This window comes from Jaculus jaculus, chromosome 1 (assembly GCF_020740685.1).
Source record: "Jaculus jaculus isolate mJacJac1 chromosome 1, mJacJac1.mat.Y.cur, whole genome shotgun sequence".
Classification (NCBI taxonomy): domain Eukaryota; kingdom Metazoa; phylum Chordata; class Mammalia; order Rodentia; family Dipodidae; genus Jaculus; species Jaculus jaculus.
In genome coordinates, this window is record NC_059102.1 from 89,408,687 (window position 1) to 89,431,120 (window position 22,434).

Sequence of the window (22,434 nt, forward strand, 5' to 3'; positions counted from 1 at the left end):
TTTTCCCAGAAGCTGCTCTTGGTTGGGTGATTTCTACCAGCAATGCGAACCGGACTGCAACACTTGGCTTTTGAAAGAATAAGTTGATGAATCTAATAAAAGAATAGGAATTGTATAGCACCCATATAGAAACATTTTTTTCCTAGAAAGGAAAAGGCTTAGAATTATACATGCCAAGAATGGGCATGTTTCCTATATATTTATTTATCCATTGCTTTTAAGAAATGATTCCTTCATATAATCTTTTTAAAATTTATGTTACAGTTTATTTTATTAATATAATTTTAATTTACAAATCATAATATATTCATGCCTGCCACATAATGTGAGATCTTGACATATGTATACAATGTGTTATGATGAAATTTAACTAATGAGTATACTACCTCATATATTTTTGCAGTAAAATATTTGAATTTCTCTCAGCACTTTTGAAATACATATTATTACTTATTATATACTCATCTTGCTATGTGGGTCAAAATTTTATTTTTCCTAATTTAAACTTCATACCTTTCCCAACATTGATTTTTTTTTCTATTCTCTATAATATTCTTATATGACACAAGAAAGAAATGCACTTAGTAATTTTTTCATTGAAGTTCATTCTTAAAGAATGGACAATCAGCTTTTATACATTTTTAAGAAAATTGTTCTCTAGATTCTCTGGGCATAGTTATCCCAAAATTTAATAATTCCTTTTCAAAACAAAACAAACTTGTCAAATATGATTTTCTGTAACTTGAAACTTCTCTTTCTCTAGCCATCAATAGATCTAAAACATAGTTTTATTTTATATATTAGCACATGATTATTGACATCACCATCATTTCCTTATGTTTTCCTTTAGTATTTTAAGATGTTTTCTTGATATTTTATTTCTTGCATTTTCAGAAACTTTAATCATGACTTTCAGAAAACTTTCTGCAGTCTGTCAAATCCACTACTGAAGGAAGAATAATGATTTAAGCTATTTTAATTTAAACTTTAGATTTACATATAAGCTGTGTAATGAACTTACTTCACTTATGCAGCCTATGATTAATTGCATATAGAGAGGAAGGAAGCAAAGAGACATGCAGGCGCCCTGCATCTGCATGCAGTTTATAGAGTCTAGTCCAGGTACAGGACAAGACCAGGAACCAAACCATACAAATGTCCTGTTAGAAATGGGAAGATGCTGTGTAGTAAAGTACTGACTGATGATGCTGTAGTCGGGGAACTGACAGGTAAGACCCTGGAGAAGTCTTCTGTCTGGATCATGTGAACATGGAGCTAAATGCTTATTAAGTGAGAAGTAGAATCTAGCCAGAAAAATCAAACTTCTGCATATTAAAAAAAAAATTAGGACTGGAGAGATTGCTCAGTAGTTAAAGCACTTGCCTGCAATGTCTAATGACCTGGGTTCAGCTCCCTAGCACCCACGAAAAGCCTGATGCACAAAGTGGTGCATGCATCTGGAGTTCATTTGCAATGGCTGGAGGCCCTGGCACACCCATATTCTTATTATCTCTCCCTCCCTCTCTCCCTCTCCCTCTCCCCCCCCCCCTCTCTCTCTCTCTCTCCCCCTCCTCTCTCTCTCTCTCCCCCTCCCTCTCTCCCTCCTCTCTCTCTCCCTCTCTCTCTCCCTCTCTCTCTCTCTTTCTCTATCTCTCTCTCTCCCTCCTTCCCTCCATTGCAAAGAAATAAACACAGTACTTTCAAAAAGTTTGGTGCTGAAAATCTAAATAGAGTTAGCAAGGCTAGTTGAATGATAACTTGAGGACTGCTGAGGGGAGAGAAGCTGCTTCCATTTGAAATCAGGATTTTATTTAAGGAAAGGGGATCTGTGCTGCTATAGGTGCTTAGGAAAAACTGTTTTTCCCTCCTACTGATATAGATACCAGTTTGTAATTTGGGGGCTGCTGGGCTTTCAGAGCTTTACAAGGATTGTTTCCAGCAAGGAGACTCCAGCATCACTTGTATGTTGTTCTGCAAGGAGAAGCTTATGAAGTTGCAGTTCAAATATATATATATACATATATATGTGATAAAATAAAATAAAAAGAGTAGATTGTGGATATTTCTGAATACTTGGCATATTTAGCAAAATGTTCAGGATACTGTGCTATAACACAAAGTGCTTGGCTTGACTGACTCTGTTCTTGTTGTTGTGTTAATAAAGATAAGTTGTGTTGGGCTGGAGAGATGGCTTAGCAGTTAAGCGCTTGCCTGCGAAGCCTAAGGACTCCAGTTCGAGGCTCGATTCCCCAGGACCCACGTTAGCCAGATGCACAAGGGGGCGCACGCATCTGGAATTCGTCTGCAGTGGCTGGAAGCCCTGGCACGCCCATTCTCTCTCTCTCTCTCTGCCTCTTTCTCTGTCTGTAACTCTCAAATAAATAAATAAAAATAAACCAAAAAAAATTAAAAAAAAAAAAGATAAGTTGTGTTAATAAAAACTAATTCCGGGCTGGAGAGATGGCTTAGCGGTTAAGCGCTTGCCTGTGAAGCCTAAGGACCCCGGTTCGAGGCTCGGTTCCCCAGGTCCCACGTTAGCCAGATGCACAAGGGGGCGCATGCGTCTGGAGTTCGTTTGCAGAGGCTGGAAGCCCTGGCGCACCCATTCTCTCTCTCTCCTTCTACCTGTCTTTCTGTCTGTGTTTGTCGCTCTCAAATAAATAAATAAATAATTAAAAAAAAACACTAATTCCTAGCCTCTCTAGATGTTAAACCATTCTGTGTGAGTGCTCAGTCTCAAAGGCTAAATCTAAATGAGGTACCCAAAACATGGTTAATGAAGTTAAGATTCGAGATTAGATGTCCTCATTTCTTGCCTAGCATTTTGTCTATTGTATAAGGCTGCTTCCACTTCAAACTTTTCTTCTTAATAAGTTGCTTTTCATCCAAAGAAATAGGCCAGGAAAGATCTACTTGGTGAGCCAAGAATGAGTGAAAAGTAATGGTTTAATTATGAAGAAATTTAGTGAAGGATGTCACTCACTAGCTGCTGTCCATCAGCAGCCCAGCACATCACACTTCTTACCTTCAGCCAGAACACACAGAGGGTAGATCAGCATCCACAATGTTTGACTAAGCCACGTCAAGAGGGCATAAGATGTTCCTATGACAGACAGCATGCTATAAGTGTACCTAAAAGGAGAAAAGGAACTCATGGACATCATTTGCTGCTGGTGTCTGGGAAAGAAGAGGAAAATACCTTACTGGATAATTATTCAGGGATGAAACTAGAAGCATGTGAGTCACATGCTTTGATCCTATATTTAAGCAAAGAGGTAAAAGTGGTCTCTGGGTAGGCAGGGGAATCATGTCATTCTGGCTTCCCTCATAGTAGATCACAGGTTATTATATATCTGAACAGAGCAAGAGTATATAGCTCCTACCCTTCCCAAGAAATTACAACTAAAAGTTTCCTTGTTTAGTGACTTCAATGTCCCTTAAAAAGTCAAGTCCATTTTAGCTGTTGTATATATTTTAGCAATAAGCACAGATGTGCAAGTATCTCTGTCATAGAGTGTGGAAGCTTTTGTGTATATACCCAGGAGTGATAACAGCTGGATTGTATGGAAGTTCTGCTTTTAGTCTTTTTTTAAATATACCTCTATACTGATTTTCATAGTGGCTGTTCTAGTTTTTACTGTCACCAGCAGTGAATAAGAATTCCTTCTTCATTACAAGTCTCAGCAGTATTTGTTGTCTGTTTTCTTGATGACAGTCATTCTGACTGGGATGAGATAATATCTCAAAGTGATTTGAATTTACAGTTTCTCATATGGCAAGGGATGTTAAAACGCTTTCTGAAAATACTAAATGGCCATTTGTGAACTCTGTGTTCATGTCATCAACCCATTTAGTGATAGGCAGTTTTGTATTTTTGTGCTTAATTTTTGCAGTTCTCAATTTTTGGTAAATTCTAGATATTTGTCCCCTATTTGAAATATAGCTATCAAAGTTTTTTTTCCCCATTCTGTAAGCTGCCTGTTCACTTTTCTGATGGTTTCTTTTGCTATACAGAATTTGTGTAATTTCATATATCCCCATTATGTAGCAAGTTAAGCTTCTTTAAAAAGACAGAAATATTTTTGATATATTTGCAAATATATTTTTGCATGTGTATGTAGTATATGTGGTAAAAGTATACTTTTACATGTATTCAGTATGTGCAGCATATGCATGTGTATGTTACGTGTAAATGCATGTGCTCTGCATGCACAAAGATCATGCACAGAGGACAAAGGAGAATGTTGGGTGTTCTCTATGCTATTGGTCCAGTCATAATGTGTTCCCTTGTGACAAATTCTCTCACTGACCACAGAGCTGCTATGTCCATTCAGACTGGCTGACTAGTAAGCCCCAGGGATTATCTGGTCTCTATTCCATGCAGATGTGCATGGCCACACTCAGCTGTTTATGTGGGTGCTGGGGAATCAAACTTTGGGTGAATCAGGCCCTGTCAGACACTCATGCTTTCAAGCAAGTGCTCTTACCCTCTGAGCCATCTCCCCAGCCCTCTGTTTGCATATGCTTTAGGAATGAATTTACGTATGATTCCCAAACTTGTATTTGACACCCCTCTGTTTCTATAGCTTTTCTGGTATATACTGGCCTTTGGGGAAGATGAGGGGTATAGTAGGTAGTTTTAAACCTGCTAGTGTGAAGTACTAGACCAGGTTGCCTTCATGCTTTCTTTTTATGCATAGGCCAGTGGATCTTATTCTTGAGATACGTTGGAATTGCCAGATGGCCTGTTGAAGAACAAATTGCTTTAATTCTAGGGGATCCTATTCCCACAGTCTTTGATTCAGTGGGTGTAAGGTAGAGCCTGAGAATTTGTCTTACTAGCAAGCTCCAAGTTAGGCTGCTGCTATCCACCTACAGACCATACTTTGAAAACTACTGGTATAGGCAATACACATACATGAAAATATGAATGAAAAAAATTAAATATTGTGCTCATTTAGGACCCTAGTTCCTTCCACTCCTCAGAGATAATGATCAATGCCAGTTGATGTATATGTATATTTACTGTGCTAATATATGTTAGTGGTGCTCTCTAGCAAGGCATGTGTCATGTTAGCACACCCTCAGTTTGATTCCCCAGCACCCACATAAACAGCTGAGTGTGGCCATGCACATCTGCATGGAATGGAGACCAGATAATCCCTGGGGCTTACTAATCAGCCAGTCTGAATGGACATAGCAGCTCTGTGGTCAGTGAGAGAATTTGTCACAAGGGAACACATTATGACTGGACCAATAGCATAGGATTACTACTACTCTAAGTGAAAATGGCATCTCACTATCTATTCCTCCTTGTTAGTAGGAAGACAGAAAAAAAGTAGATAAGGACCTTCTCAGATGTTTAAAAGACACTGTGGACAAAGTTGATGTAATGGTTAATTTTGATTGTCTATTTGGATTTAAAAATGCACAGAGGGGCTAGAGAGATACTCAGTGGTTAAGATGCTTACTTGCAATGCCTGACAACCTGGGTTCAATTCCCCAATACCCACATAAAGCCAGAAGCACAAAGTGACACATGTGTCTGGAGTTCATTTGCAGCAGCAAAAGGCCCTGGCGTGCCTATTGTCTCCCCTTCTCTCTCTCTCTCCTAAATAAATAAAAGTAAACCTTATTTTTAAAGTGTCTAGGGCTGGCAAGATGGCTTAGTGGTTAAGGTGCTTGCTTGGGAAGCCCAAGGACCCAGGTTCTATCCTCAGAACCCACATGGTAGTGATGGTTTTAGATATCTTTGAATATATTTAAACCCACAAACTTTATATTTCAAAAAGTTAAATTTTATGGTATGTGAATTATACCTCAATGAGGTTGTTATTTTTAAAAGTGAAGTGATATTCCTAAGATTAATTAGCAGGCAACATAGTGGAGGTAAATTTCATCCTTACATCTTTCACTTCTATATCCAAAAATCACCCTATGATAGCTTACAACCACTTTAGTACAAAGATAGCTTTTTGTTCTCTATTGTACTGTCAATTTTATCTGAGACTAAATTGATTCTGAGTCAGTGAGGCACATATTGGAAAGTTGGTTTCCCCAGAAGGCATCAGTGTCTTCATGGAATAGGAAGTCCATGAAGTTTGTTCCTACTCTACAAAATTCTTTTTTTTTTTTTTTAATTTGTGAGAGAAAAAAGAGGCAGGATATGGCGGGGGGGGGGAGAGCACACCAGGGCCTCCAGCCATTGCAAACAAACTCTGGATGCATATGCCACCTTGTGCATATGGATTATATGGGTCCTGGAGAATTGAACCTGGGTACTTTGGCTTTACAGGCAAATGCCTTAACCACTAAGCAATACCTCCAGCAAAGTATTTTTAAAAAAATAGCTTATTGAGTTATAAACAATTCTCTGTAGGACTCGACTATTACTTAAACATTTTTTAACCCAGCCATGCTATTGAAATTAAAACAACTAGATTTGCATAATATCAGCCAAAATAAAGGACTCTTTTGTAATCTATTCACATCATGATCTTTAAAACTTGGGAGAAGGGGAGACTACTCACTTGTGGAAGCTGAAGTAACAGCTAAGACACCTCCTCACAGGGGTGTCTGAGGGCTCACTGAACAGAGCATCTTACCCACTGCTAGTAGAGAGATGACCAGGCTTATCTCAATGCAAAGTTTACAGTTAGAAAACTGAAAACTATCTACAAAAAGAGCTCCTAGGGAGTCCAAAAAAGAACTTTAGTTAGTCATGGAAAACCACTGGTGTTGAATACAAAAATGGATATGAAAGTGCATTCTCCCCCAAGAAATATGGTTCTGTGTTTAAAATATTCTTCAAGTTACAGAAACCTACTTTGTACAGTCTGACAATATAGCAAAGTCCTGCTTTACACATTAAAATAATGTGTGCTAGAGTAGTTATAAGGAATACTTTTCATTAGCAAACAGGTGCCAAAGCCTGTATGGGAAACCTGGATGTATTTATTTGCTTTTATAATCCCATGGTAAGATTCCATTATCTTTGATATGGCCATTATGGAAAACACTAAAAATATATGTGAATAGCAAGATAAAATAATGTGAAAAGAGATGATTGGGTTTTTGTTCTCATTCTCAGTAACCAGGTGTAGTAAGCAGCTTGTATTTCTTCACTACAGAAAACAGCTGTCCTTGCTTTAAGAGAGTATTTTGCCTTCTTACCTTACCATATCCAGCAGATTCCAAAAGATGAATAAAACACACACCACATATTTCTCCTGGACTTCCTCTTGACTGGTGATCACTCCGAAAAGAATGATTACTCTTTCTGTGAGCTAGCAAGAAAATAGCATAGTCAAGAATGAGATCATCTACTAGGCTATGAAGGATATTGTTTATATTTGTTTGTTTTGTTTTGTTTTTAATTTGAAAAACCAGGACTTCCTTATACATAGCTCATTGGCTGGAAGTGTGTACACTAAAGTGTTAAATTGCAACTGTCTCTGAAGGAGTTTGGTCATGCATGAATTTGATTTCCTCCTTTTTTGACTTTTCTGAACTTTCCAAATTATATATAATGAACAAAAGATAACATATTTTATCAAAGTCTAGATATTTTCCTCCTTCTTTCTCTTTTCCCCCAACACACACACACTTTTTATTCACTGTGGCCAGCCCTTAATTTGACTGTTGTATTCCCTGTGCTTTCGAGCAGCAGTGAGGACCTGGTCCTTGCTCCAGAGTAGGCAGTAGTGGTGGGGAAGGTGGAACAATAATTATAGCACAGTATTCAGGAGGAGTCAAAAAATATACTTGAATTAGAAATATAGAGATCACTTTGTATTTTCTAACAGTTGTCCTTATTTTTAAAAGCTGATCAAGGAGAAAACACTAGCATTATCTATGACAGAATCATAGGCTGTCAGCATAGAAAAATCCAAGATTTGTCAACAGCCCTCCACATGATCAGAAATCCATGTGTAGAAACTGTATCGCGTGTTTATGACTACAGAGGTGAGTCAAGCAGGCCCCTTTATGGCTAAGGGGGATTAAGGCATGATTCAAATCTTAGTCAATCTGTGCAAGCTGTCTATATAACTGCCTTCCTGTGGTCAGTGTTTCTTTAGAATATAATGCTTTGGTTTCTTGATTTGACTCAATTGTGTTTATATGATGAATTTTACCAAACTAAAGTAATAAAATACTGAATGACCCATCTTTGTTGTCATGACACCTGAAACCTATTGCATACAAGATGTAGGCATCTAAAAAATACTTGGGAACTATCTAATCTTTCATTTAATTAATATCTTATCATTAAGAAGACTAGGATTTTGTGAAGATTTCAGGAAATGCACACACATGAATGCACACAACTCAGATTTCTAATTACCTGGCTATTAAAAATTTTAGTCCTTCTTAATAAGGTACCTCTAGGATCTCTCCTGATAATTCATTCTAATACTAGCCCAAACCCACTCTTTACAACTAAGGAATTTGAGAGCCAATGAATCTAAATGATATGTCCAAGTTATCTGCTGAGAATGGAAACGTGTATACTAAACTGGTTGCCAGAGTTATAAGCAGTCCATAATGACAAGCTGTTCTTTCTTTCTTTATTTATTTTATTAATTAGTTTTGAATTCAGTGAATATAGTCAAGTTGGTACCATTGTTAGGCTATCCATGTCCTACCCCTCCCCCTGGCCCCTCCTTGTTGATGTATATGGGTCATGCATTGTGGAGTTAGCCCACAGTTATGGGTAGGAGAAAGTGTCTCTGCATGTCATGACCCAACATGTGGCTCTGACATTCTTTCTACCCCCTCTTCAGCAAAATTTCCCTGAGCCATGTTGGGTTCATTTTTGGTCTGCTTTAGTGATGAGGTGTTGGGGCCTCTGGGTCTCTGGATATCTGCTCTTTAAATGATGAGGACAAAGGAAATCTAAGAGTTGTGAAACCCACTCTGCTGAAAATCATCAACTGAGGGTCTCTGGCTCATTAGTGATGGAATCCTGCTGCATAGAAAATAGAAATTAACATAGCTGCATGTGTATATGTGAGGACTTCCTCCATATGCATTGTCATCCTTGGTAATTATCAACGGCCAACTCTAATTTGACCATTCATTACCAACATGATAGGGGAATTTAGGTAGAGATGTTTTTCTTTTATTTATTTTTTTATTTTATTTTTGAGAGACAGAGAAAGAGGCAGAAGGAGAGAGAAAGAGAAGACCTTTAAGCAACTGTGAACAAACTCCAGATGTGTGCACCCCCTTGTGGCACATGTGCACCATTGTGGGCTTGCATCACTGTGTGTCTGGCTACATGGGACCTGGAGATTTGAACATGTGCTCTAACGCAGGCAAGCACCTTAACCACTAAGCCATCTCTCTACCCGTAGAAATGTTTGTAAATTGATAAAAATATATAGCATTTGGAAGGCTGAGGTAGGAGGATCACCATGAGTTCAAGGCCAACCTGGGGCTATAGAATGAATACCAGGGAATCCTGTGCTAGACTGAGATCCTGCCTCAGAAAAGAAGAAAAGAGCTTATATTTATTTGCTACTTGTTGAGTATCCAAGCATGCACCACCTCATTGAATCTCCATAATGTCTGTAAGAAGAAGGTTTTATTAATTTCTATTTGCCTTTTACTAAAAGTATGAATTTACTGGGTGATAATGACTCCAAGTTTGGAATCAAAATGTACATGATATGATTCTTGTTTTGAAACAGTACAACTTTTTCATTTTTGCCAATTTATGGGCCACTCCAAAACTAGCATCCAGGCAACAATCATTTTGTAGGTGTGCGGGGGGAGGGGTGTGATGTATATGCATACACACAAGTGTAGTCCATGTATGTGTGTACAGATGTGTGCACTCTGTGCCCATGCATACAGAGGACATCAGGTGTTCTTCAATCATTCTTCCCACCTTATTTCCCTGAGACAGAGTCTGTCACTGATCCTGGAGCTCTCTTTTTTTTTTTTTCCAGTTAGACCGGCTAACCAATGAGACCCAGAAATCCTCCTGTCTCAGCACTGCATCCCATCATCCCACCCCTGCCTTAGCAGTAGATTTCAGGCAGGTGTGATCCTGCTTGGCTTTTTTTTTTTAAGTGAATATTGGGGATTGAACACAGGTCCTCACACTTGCACTGTAAGGGCTTTTACCTGCTGACCCCTCTTCTCAGCACCAACAGTGATTTTTTGAGTTTCTTTTAAAATTATCCTTAAAACAAGAGCCTCCTCGACAATCTGAATACCAAAACTTTTCTTCACTTGTGTGTTTGTGTGATGTATGTACATGTATGTGCTCTTGGGATGCCATATGCTCATCTGTGGTTTACGTGGGGGAATTTGCATGCCTATGGTGGCTGGAACAGAACATGGGGTGCCCCACTCCATCACTCTTCCACCTGGTCTTGTTTTGGGCTGGAGTCTCTTTATTGATCCCCATGCTTGTGGGGCTTCAACATTCTCAAGTCTCTGCTCTGGTGGGACTGAGGTTACATGTTTGTGTGGGCATGCCCAGACTCGGGGGGTCCCAGGCCCCTTGAAGCCCTCTTGCTTGTGCAAGAAGAGCACTTAATTGCTAAGCTACCCAGCTTCTGAAAAATTTTTGATAACTTGATCAATTATTTAGAGCTTTATATTTGGAAGAACTAAGTATTGTTGTTGTTTTTTTTCTAAAACAACTCCTGTGAAAACATAACTATTGCTATCGAATGGTTTTGTAATGTTTAGTGTAACTCAAACAGACAAAATAAAAGGTAAAGCAAAAGTGACTTAACTTGGGCCAAGTTAAGCATGGTAATAATATAATAATAAGTTCTACTAAAAAAAATAGTCACTGTAAATAAGAAGACTTTGTGTGTGTGTGGGGGGGGGTCTTATCTGAGAACCCAAAACTCCAGGCCAAAGAATGACTAACACTGTCTTTTTCTGAATGCCAGGTAGTACTTTATTTATAAAAATGAAGCGGGACACCTAGTGTGGTGGCTCACACCTTTAATCCCAGCACTCGGGAGGCAGAGGTAGGTGGATCACTGCGAGTTTGAGGCCACCCTGAGACTACATAGAGTGAGACCTTCCCTCAAAAAGCGGGGAGGGAAGATAGTCTATAGAAAGAATTTCTAGAATCTCAATAAGTTTAAATCTCAAAGTTATTACAGTACTAAAATAATAACTCAAATTATTTCAATCCTATCAACATTTTGAAGAATGTCAAGGGGATCCTTACATATTAAGAACCACAAACTACTCTCCTCTGTGAGGCAAAAACATTTAAGCAATTGTATTATAATTCATGATTCATCAGTCAGCAGATATTTATGGAATGTTCTGTTCTAGGTTATGGACAATCCAGCTGTAAACAAAACTAAGTCCCTGCCCTCATGATGAATTCTACAGTAAGCTAATGAAACATAATAGTGTAATTTTTTTACTATATCATACATAATCTATTTGACCTTCAGCAATTAGCTTTTGTATTATTGTGAACAAGTTTCTATTATTATATCATAGTTATAAATAAGATATAGTTATTCTGAAAATTAAATAAGTTAATGCATGTGAAGAACTTAGAAATGTGTTTGGCATATAACCATAAATAAATGTAAGATACAGTTAAAATATATCAGCCAGGCATGGTAGTCCACACCTTCAATTCCAGCGTTTAGGAGGCTGTGGTAGGAGAATCTCTGTGAGTACAAGACCAGCCTGAGACTGTGTAGTGAATTCCAGATCAGCTTGGGCTAGAGTAATACCATTCCTCAAAAAAAAAAAAAAAGAAAGAAAAGAAAATATATCATATTAAAGGGTTTTTAAATTAGACTTTTCATCAGAATTGATTTGGTATTAGTTCAAAGTGCCAAGGAGGCTCTTTTTTTCTTTTAAACAATAAATAGCCTGCCTCGTGGATATTAGGTTATGGAGTGACCCACAAAGTAAAATGAAAAAGTCTTAGTATTTAAAATAAAAGGAACTTTAGTATCACATTATCTAGATTTTGATTCCAGACTTATAGGAAGTATATTTACAGGGCATTTTCCAACACAGATATTAAAGACTACAAGTGAATAAAATGTCAACTTTGCATTTGTAAAATTGCATTAGGAATATAGCTCTGTGTTTATTGCACTAAAACACTTCTTCAATCTAAAGAATGAAACAGAATAGCCTAAAATTTGACCTACAGAGTAAATTGGATGAGAAATTCATTCCCCAGAAGCTTCAAAATTTGGACTCTCCTGCTACACAGTGATACTTCCAGCAGTTTTATCTCTAAAGATATAAACCAACTCAGAATGTGTAATGTTTATTGAAAATCAAAAGATGATTTAGTCTACCAATAAAAACAAGTACCTGCTTCACAGCTTAAAAGAAATTAGTGTGAAGCCTGTTTATTTTTTACAAACAGGTACAAGAAATACCTTTAGGATTTGGTTCATATTTGTTCTCTGAAGAGTCTGTGATAATAAAATCTTTGGAATGGTTTTGGCAAGCAGATCTCATTTGCCCATTTCAGAAATAGGAGATGTAAGGGATTATACTGGTAAATATAGAAGTGGCTGATACAGTTTGGTCTCATAAATAGAACTTTTGTATGCACAATAGTACATGGTTAATGATTCCTTGTGTTTTGATTTACAGATTTAAAAACTTTCTTAAGTGTGTATAAAATTGATTTATGTGCAGCAGTGTTTGTGATGATACTAGAGAAGGATACAGAATTGAACCATCTTAATTTAGTAAGCTGTATGACTTTGAGATTCTCCTAGAAGGAATATCAGTTCATTGTTAGGATATAAAGGTTTATTTTCAGTTATTTTTGCTTCTCCTTAACTTGAAACATCCTAAAATACTTAGGTTTGTACACAAATAAAAACAGGCTAAGCCCCTCAAAATCAATACTGCAGGTTTTGTTGGACTTCACTCTCTAAATGCCAAGTTCTTAAAATATACTTCTTTTGGATTTTTAAAAAAATTTTTTTTGTTCATTTTTATTTATTTACTTGATAGTGACAGAGAGAGAAAGAGGCAGATAGAGAGAGAATGGGCACACCAGGGCTTCCAGCCACTGCAGACAAACTCCAGATGCTTGCGCCCCCTTGTGCATCTGGCTAACGCGGGTCCTGGAGAATCGAGCCTTGAACTGGGGTCCTTAGACTTCACAGGCAAGCGCTTAACCACTAAGCCATCTCTCCAGCCCTCTTTGGGATTTTTTAATCAGTTATGTAAACAGCGTGTATACAGTCATATTGGTACCATCATTAGCCTCCTCCCTGTCCTCCCCCCCTCTGCAGGGACCATCCTCATTGGGAATTATGGGTTGTGCATTGTGGGGTTAGCCATCAGTTATGGGTAAGAGTCAATGTCTCTGTGCATTATGACCCAACATGGCTCTAACATTCTTTCCGTCCCCTCTTCAGCAAATTTCCCTGAGCCATGTTGAACTTGTTTTAGGTCTACTTTGGTGATGAGGTGTTGGGAGCCTCTGTGTCTCTGGATCTCTGGTTTGGTAGGAATTGAGTGACTCCCAGTACCAGCATGTGGCTAACATCCACAATGAGCTGTTCATCAGAGAGACCTGCAAGGTTTCCCAAAAGAAGACAGATTTCTGTAAGAATACTTGATGATCCACCAAAAGTCAGTGGTAAGACCCTACTGCTGAAGACACCATATGCTGTTGGTATGTAACATGGAGTGACCTAGCTGGAATCTGAAAGAGAGTCAGTCCCAAGGCAGTTAGCTCATCTAGTTACAGAAGGTGCTACATGAGCAAGTGGGGGAAAATGGCCAACATCTGTCCAAGCAACGCATGGTCTAAGCTACTCAGCAGCAAACAACCTGGCGTGATGCTCACACAAGTGCAATAATGGCACACAGCCATGGTGGGAAACCAACTGCTCTTGATTTGGCTAACTGATCCCCTCAGTGGAATGGAACCCATAGCTAGAGCTGGGAGTCAAGCCAGAACCATATCCAAAAATGGACCCACTGTACATTATCCAGCTCCTACCAATCATGGGCCACTAAAGGGCTTACACCTATTAAATTCTCTCTAAAATAATAATGGTTATCCCATTTATCTGGTACTGACTTCTCTCTCCATTGGAGAATTTGCTTCTCTTTTTCAGATGGACGCAGATCCAGAGGAGAGAGTCAGCCCATCATACCTAAACAGGGCCCAAACTGAAACCAAGAGTAATTGGGGAGTGAAAGAGTGCTACTTTCTTAATGAACCTGGTACCACCACAAGGATAAAGGAGACAGACATAGACAACACTCAACTCCTACCAAACCAGAGATCCAGAGACACACAGGCTCCCAAGACCTCATCTGAAGTTGACTATTTGGATTTTTTTAACTTACCCATTAAAAGTTTGAATATATCAAAGCTTTCTATATTATTGTATATAATCCAAATGTGTAATTATTTACAAAATGAAAGTCTGTAAGTATCTACTTTGTTTATCCTTATGTTTATAAAAATAAGATATGTATTTGTATCTATTATAGGATTACTGTCTTAAAGTTAGTGTGTTTCCCCTTATATTTATTTATTTTTGTTTCAGCAGTTACATATAATCTTTAAAATTTATGGCTTTTGTCTGGTGTCAAATCTGTGAATATAAAACACATAATTCAAAGAACTATGAACAAACACAAAACTAACCCCAGTTTATACAGCACCAGTACTCACTAGATAATATGATGTTAATTATTCAACTAGCTAATCCATTCTCACTGCTAGCAGTAATTATTTATCTTGATATTTTGGAAGACTGCTTCCAAAAAAGAGGAATCTCAGGTTTTGAAGTTTTTTGAAACAGCTGGATGCCATTCCTCATTTTAAGATAGTGCATGCAGCTGCCTGTGATTTCTGTGCCAGTCACCCCACTCGTCTCCTAAGTACTGTTTCTCCATTTAAAAAAAATGGGGAAATAAGAACACCAAGAAGTATTACTCAGCCTGAGAGTTCTGTTTCATTATTTTAAAGCAGAGGCCATAGGTCCACCTCACAGTGAGGGAATTCTCACTGTCTGCAGTATTGCAATAAGAAAGGAGCAGAAACTACACACTATGATGTGTCTATAAAGCTCTTCCAACACTGTTCCCACCTGAGAGCCATGGAAAAGATGAGAGGGGAATGCATGAAAGCAGCTATAATCTCAAGAGAGATTAAGTCAGCCACGATGACAATGGTAGCTACTGTCATGATCCCTGACTTCGTATCCTCCAAGGACAGAGTCCTTAAACATCACTGCACTCTATTCACATCAGACTTTGCAAACTCATTTTAATAAAACACAGTGAAGGTACATTTGTGTTAAAATTACTAAGTCAGGATTTCATTCTTTGATTTCAGTGATAGTTCTGGGATGTCTGGACTGATGTCTAAGTTATATAATCGTTTTTATTATTAAGCTGTAGCAGTCTAGATAATTTTGTCATGCAAAAAATATGTGTGTATTTTCTAAGGTTATCCCAAGCATTCATATAGCTTTCATTCTTACAAAGTTACCTAATCCCACGACTCCATGACATACACTAACAATAACTAAATTAATACTACTTGTAATGGTTAAAAAACTGTATTACCATGACATTAGTATGGGAGGTTGGTTAACCAAAACTAAAGAATATGAATAAGCCATACGAAAACCTACCTTTGTTAGCTAATAAAAACTTCAGTTAAAAAAGGGAACATTTTGGTAGAACTACCCTATGGGAATAAGAAATGCTGAACCTAGAAGCCAAAGGAAAATCTCAGTGCCAGGAGTGAGAAAACTCCACTGAGTTGTTGGTGAAGGCAGACCATGAGGGCACCAAAATAATACAGGCTAATGCTAGTGCTCTTTGTTCCCTACCAGAACTAGATGGTAAGACCCTGTTGCTAGATGCCACATTCATCCATTCTGGGACATGGAGAAGTCAAGCTAGAACTGAACTGAAAGCTGCCTCCCTGCTGGCTAGCTGCTATAGTGCTAGAGAGTGCTATGCAGGCTGCGGTGGGGGGGGGGGGAGAAAGTCATCAACAGTCATTCCTAGTCATGGACCCTGTGAGCTGCGCAACCACAGCCCAGCCAGGCAAGATATGCCTAACAACTGCAATAGTGGCATGAGTATTATGGAGATACTGAACTCTTTTTCTATTTGGATTTGAGGTCCACTCCACAGGGTGGAATCCATGCCTGGTACTGAAAACTTAGTTTAAAAAGCCTGTGGCTTGGAAGGTCATAGGCCCTAGGGAAGAAGCCACTACAGTTTCTTGGTTAAATGAATATGCTGTGCCCATCAACTTACCCTCTAAATATTTATGTTTATGACCACGTATTGGTGCTGCTCTCAGTTTTCATCATAGAAGCTTCTTTTTCCAGATGGTGGTGAACAACTGGTGAGACTCAAAACTCATCAATGTGACAGTTGAATGCTCAGCATTAAGTGAGACCTGTCTATTACTCCTAGCAAAGCTTAGACAACATTGTGAAAGAGGAAGTAAAAAGAATGTAAGACACTAAAGAGAAAATCCTAAAAACAGCTAGGGAAAAACAGCACATCACTTTTAAAGGTAGCCCCATCAGAATTACTTCAGACTTCTCAATGGAAACCCTGAAATCCAGAAGGGCCTGGAATGAAACACTGTAAAGTCTAAAAACCTATGGCTTCCAAACCAAACTACTCTACCCAGCAAAAGTATCCCTCATAATAGATGGTGAAAGAAGAACTTTCCATAACAAAATTCAGCTTTACAATTATATGAACACAAAACCAAGCCTACAGAGAGTATCTCAGGAAATTCTCCACACAGAAGAACCAAATAATCAACCTCAAATGCCTACAAGAAGCAGATCACAATAACCAAACTCAGAGAAGACACAAAAAACTTCAAAGTCCATGAAAACACCAAGCCACATATGCCAACACAATATGTCAGGAATCAAATCAAACCTCACAGTCATTACCCTAAATATTAGTGGCCTTAATTCACCCATCAAGAGACCCAAGCTAACAGGATGAATCAGAAAATTAGACCCCTTGATCTGTTGTCTTCAAGAAACCCATCTCACCAATAAAGACAGACACTTCCTCAGGGTGAAAGGGTGGAAAACAATATTCCAAGCAAATAGGAATAAGAAACAAGCAGGTTCTGAGTCAGACTGGTCTAGAGGGAGATCCTACCTTGAAAAAAAAAAAAAAAACTGGGCTGGAGAGAAGGCTTAGCAGTTAAGTGCTTGCCTGTGAAGCCTAAGGACCCTGGTTCGAGGCTTGATTATCCAGGACCCACGTTAGCCAGATGCATAAGGGGGCACACAGGTCTGGAATTCATTTGCAGTGGCTGGAGGCCCTGGTGCACCCATCTCTGTCTGTCTGTCTGTCTGTCTGTCTGTCTGTCTGTCTCTCTCTCTCTCTCTCTCTCTGTGTGTCTGCCTCTTTCACTCTCTCTGTCACTCTCAAATAAATAAATAAATAAATAAAACTAACAAAAAAATGAAAAAAATGCTTCATATACAGTTATATAATATACATACATAAATACATGATGCAACCCTTACTTTTTTACTTTTATTTTTTGGTTTTTTCAAGGAAGGGCCTCATTTTAGCCCAGGCTGAACTGGAACTCACTGTAGTCCCAGGCTTGACTTGAACTCATAGTGATTCTCCTACCTCTGCCTCCCAAGTGCTAGGGTCAAAAGCATATGCCACCATGCTCTTACATTTTAATTTGGTGATTTTTTTTTATTTTAAAAATATTTTCATTTATTTGTTTGAGAAAGAGAAAGATGCAGACAGAGAGTAAGTATGGGTGAACCAGGGCCTCCTGCCCCTGCAAAAGAAGTCCAGACACATGTACCAGCTTGTGCATCTGGCTTTACGTGGGTACTGAGGAATCAAACTCAGGCCATCAGGGTTTCAGGCTTTGCAAGCAAGTGTCTTTTAACCACTTTTAACCACTGAGCCATCTCAACCCTAACTCAGAAAACCAAAAAAAAAAAAAAAAAAAAAAAAAAGCTGATGATGTAGCAAGCATTTAAGTGTGCTCAGAAAAATCTCATGTTTTAAGGAAATGAATCACTTTGGGTTTTTGTTGCTGTTGTTTTGTTTTAGAGGGGCAAGAAATATTAACAAAGTAACCCGCCTCCTAGTCAATAAAATTTTTGTTACTGAAAAAAAAAAGAAACAAGCAGGTGTAGCTATATTAATATCAGATAAAATTGACTTCAAACCAAAAATAATCACAAAGGGCAAATAAGGGCACTTCCTGTTTTTCAAGGGAACAATCCATCAAGAGGATATTATAGTCATAAATCTGTATGCACCAAACACAGGGGCACCACAGTTCATAAAACAAAACCTACTTGATAATAAAACAGAAATAACCATCAACACCATCATAGTTGGGGACTTCAATACACCATTATCAGTAATAGTCAGATCATCCAAACAGAAACTCAATAGGGAAATAAGAGCTCAACAAAACCATAGATCACATAGACCTAATGGACATCTACAGAACTTTCCATCCCAAATCCACAGACTACACATTCTTCTCAGCAGCCCATGGAACATTCTCGAAAATAGATCATATACTGGGTCACAAAGCCTGCCTCCATATATTGAGGACGATGGACATAATTCTCTGCATGATATCAGATCACAATACTATATTGCCAGAAATTAACAACAAAAGACCCACCAAGAATCCCATCGGTGCCTGGAAACTAAACACTTTTAAACAATAAATGGATAGTTGGTGAAATAAAAAATGAAATTGCAAAATTTCTAGAAATGAATGACAATGCGAACACACCGTACCAAAACTTATGGGACACAATGAAGGCGGTCCTCGGGAAAATTCATAGCACTAAATGCCTTCATAACAAAGACAGGGAGATCCCAAATCAATAACCTAACCATCCACCTAAAGGCACTGAAAAAGCCAGAAGAATCCAACCCAAAAAGCTCCAGAAGGAAAGAAATAATTAAGATCAGAGCAGAAATTAATGAATTGGAAGCTAAGAAAACAATTAAGAAAACTGACAAAACAAAGAGCTAGTTCTTTGAAAAAATAAATAAGACTGAAAAACCCCTGGCCAATTTGATCAAGCAAAAAGAAGAGACGCTTCAAATTAACAAAATTTGAAATGAAAAAGGAGAGATCACAACAGACATAAGTGAAATTGGGAGAATCATCAGGACTTATTTCAAAATCTTCAACTCCACAAAACTGGATAATTTGGAGGAAGTGGATAAATTCCTGGATAAATACCACCTACCAAAGCTAACTCAGAGCAGATTAATCTCCTAAACATACCTATTACACCCATCAAGATTGAAAAGGTAATCAAAAATCTCCCCCAAAAGAAGAGTCCAGGACCAGATGGCTTCTCGGCTGAATTCTATCAAACCTTCATGGATGAACTCAAACCAATCTTTCTGAAACTGTGTCACACAACTGGAGAACAGGAAAAGCTACCCAACTCCTTCTATGAAGGTAGTATCACCCTAATTCCAAAACCAGACAGGGAGGCCACAAGAAAAGAAAACTACCAGCCTATTTCCCTGATGAATTTAGATGCAAAGATCCTGAATAAAATCCTCACAAACTGAATCCAAAGGATTATCTATCTTGATCAAGTGGGATTCATCCCAGGAATGCAGGGGTGGTTTGAAATCTGTCAATGTAATACATCATGTAAACAAGGTTAAATACAAAAACCACCTGATCATTTCAATAGATGCAAAAAAGGCCTTTGATAAAGTACAACATCACTTCATGATCAAAACAATGGAGAGAATTGGCATGGTTGGTTCATATCTTAGCATAATAAAGGCAATATACAAAGCTCCTAAGACCCAAATAATACTTAATGGAGAGAGACTAGAGGAATTCCCATTGAGATCAAGAACAAGACAGGATTGTCCACTCTCACTTCTGCTCTTCAATATAATACTGGAAGGCCTACCTCAAGCAATAAGACAGGAGAAAGAAATAAAAGGGATACAATTTGGAAAGGAAAAAGTTAAGATAGCTGTATTCACTAATGACATGATTGTATATGTAAGAGACCTGAGAAACTTCATCCCAAAATGCTCAAAGGTGATTAACTCCTATAGCAAAGTAGCAGGATACAAAATCAGTGCACAAAAATCAGTAGCCTTTCTATATGCAAAAAACAAAGATACAGAGAAAGAAACAAGGCACATGGTCCTATTTTCAATAGCAACAACAACAACAAATACCTTGGAATAATGTTAACTATGGAAGTGAAAGATCTATATAATTAAAACATAAAAGCACTCAAAAAAGAAATTGATGATGACTTGAGAAAATGGAAAGACCTCCCATGCTTCTGGATAGGCAGAATTAACATTGTGAAGATGGCAATCCTACCAAAGGCAATATATAGATTTAATGCAATTCCAATTAAAATCCCAACATTGTTCTTCACAGAATAGAAAAAAAGGTCTCACATTTCATATGGAAGGAAAGGCAGAAGGCCTCATATATCCAAGTATATCATCAGCAAAAGAAATGCCTCTGGAGGCATCACTATACCTGATATAAAACTATGTTACAAAGCCATAGTAATAAAAACAGCAAAGTACTGGCATAAAAACAGGAGTATAGACCAATGGAATAGAATTGAGGATCCAGACTTTGGGTCAAGCAACTACAACTACATTATAGGCTGGAAAAAAGACAGCATCTTCAACAAATGGTACTGGACAAACTGGATAACCATATGCAAGAGATTGAAACTTGATCCACACATCTCACCAAGCACAACACTCAGTCCATATGGATCAAAAACCTCATATAAGACCAGAAACTCAGCTACTACTGAAAGAAAATATAGGAAGAACTTTCCATGATATAGGAATGGAAAAAGACTTTCTGAACAAAACCCCAGTAACTCACAATCTTAAACAGTCACTCAACCAATGGAATCACATGAAGCTGAAGAGTTTCTTTACAGACAAGCATATAATAAGCAAAGCCAGTAGATTATCCACAGAATGGGAGAAAATATTTGCTGATTATATAACTGACAGAGGCTGAATCTCTAGAATCTACAATGAACTCAAACACCTAAACAAAAGTCAGACAACCCACTCACAAAATGAGGCAAAGAGGTGGACAGGCAGTTCACAGAGGAAGAAATACAAATGGCAAACACACACTTAAGAAAATGTTCATCATCCCTAATCATCAGGGAAATGCAAATTAAAACAACTATGAGATTCCACCTTACCCCAGTAAGGATAGCAAACATCAAAAAATCAAATGAAAATAAATGCTGGTGAGGATGTGGAGAATTAGGAACCCTCATCCACTGTTGGTGGGAATGTAAGATGGTACAACCACTTTGGAAAGCAATATGGAGACCCCTGAAAAAGCTGACTATAGAGTTATCAGCAGTCCCAGATATTCCCTTACTGGGCATGCACCTTAAAACCTTTAAACCTCAGTCCCAAGAGATTTCCTCAACCATGTTTATAGCAGCTCAATTCGTATTAGCTAAGAGCTGGAATCAACCCAGATGTCCATCACTAGAAGAATGGATAACTAAGATGTGATATATCTACACAATGGAATTCTACATGGCAGTAAGAAAAAATAACACAATGAAATTTGAGGAAAAATGGAACAGATCATTCTCAGTGAACTTGCACAATCACAGAAAGATAATTGCCACATAGTCTCACTCATCTATGCACCTAACCTGAATCTACCCAAGATGCCGACATACCCAGCAAACATCTTGAGGACTAGCCAATAGGGTGGGTGGGGAGGAAAGGGAGGGCACGGCAGAGGGTGGGAGGCACAAATCTAGACTCAAACAACAATGGTACCATAAAATTCTACATCCTAAAAGGCAGAACAAATGGTTGAACCTTCACCAGGCTCTTAAAGGGAACACCTGAGCCACAAGGCACTGGAGAGAGTATGATGAAGACAGACCTTAATCTTCTACAGCTTCTCTCCCTCCCTTCCTTCCCTCTCCCTCTCTCTCTCTCTCTCTCTCTCTCTCTCTTTCTCCTCTCTAACTCTTTTTATTAGTTATCTTTTTCTTCCTTCTTTTAGTGGGCACTGACCTGTAACTCCCAGTACCAGCATGTGGCTATCATCCACAATGAGCTTTTGATCAGAGATACCTACAAGATTTCCTAAAAGAAACACAGACTTCTGTCAGAGTACTTGATGACCCACCAAAAGTTAGTGGTAAGACCCTACTGCTGAAGACACCTTACGTGGTTGACACATAATATGGAATGACATGACTGGAAGCTGGAAGAGAATCAGTCTCCAAACAGTCAGTGCGTCTAATGCCAGGAGATGCTACAGGGGCAACTGGGGGAAAATGACCAGTATCTGTCCAAGCAACTAACCTGTCGTGATGCTCACACAAGTGCAATAGTGGTGCACAGCCATGGTGGGAAACCAACTGCTCTTGATTTGGCTAA

General features: G+C 38.4%; 1 protein-coding gene across 1 annotated transcript in view; it reads right to left on the reverse strand.

Annotated features, from left to right (window-relative positions):
- Hacd4 (3-hydroxyacyl-CoA dehydratase 4) overlaps nt 1–22,434 on the reverse strand; it is a 37,177-nt gene that overhangs the window by 8,998 nt on the left and 5,745 nt on the right. Inside the window, exons 4-5 of the mRNA XM_004658411.2 lie at nt 7,174–7,286; nt 3,026–3,132 (exon numbers count right to left, since the gene is read on the reverse strand). Of these exons, the coding sequence (XP_004658468.1) occupies nt 3,026–3,132; nt 7,174–7,286 (220 nt within the window). The remainder of the gene's footprint in view (nt 1–3,025; nt 3,133–7,173; nt 7,287–22,434) is intronic.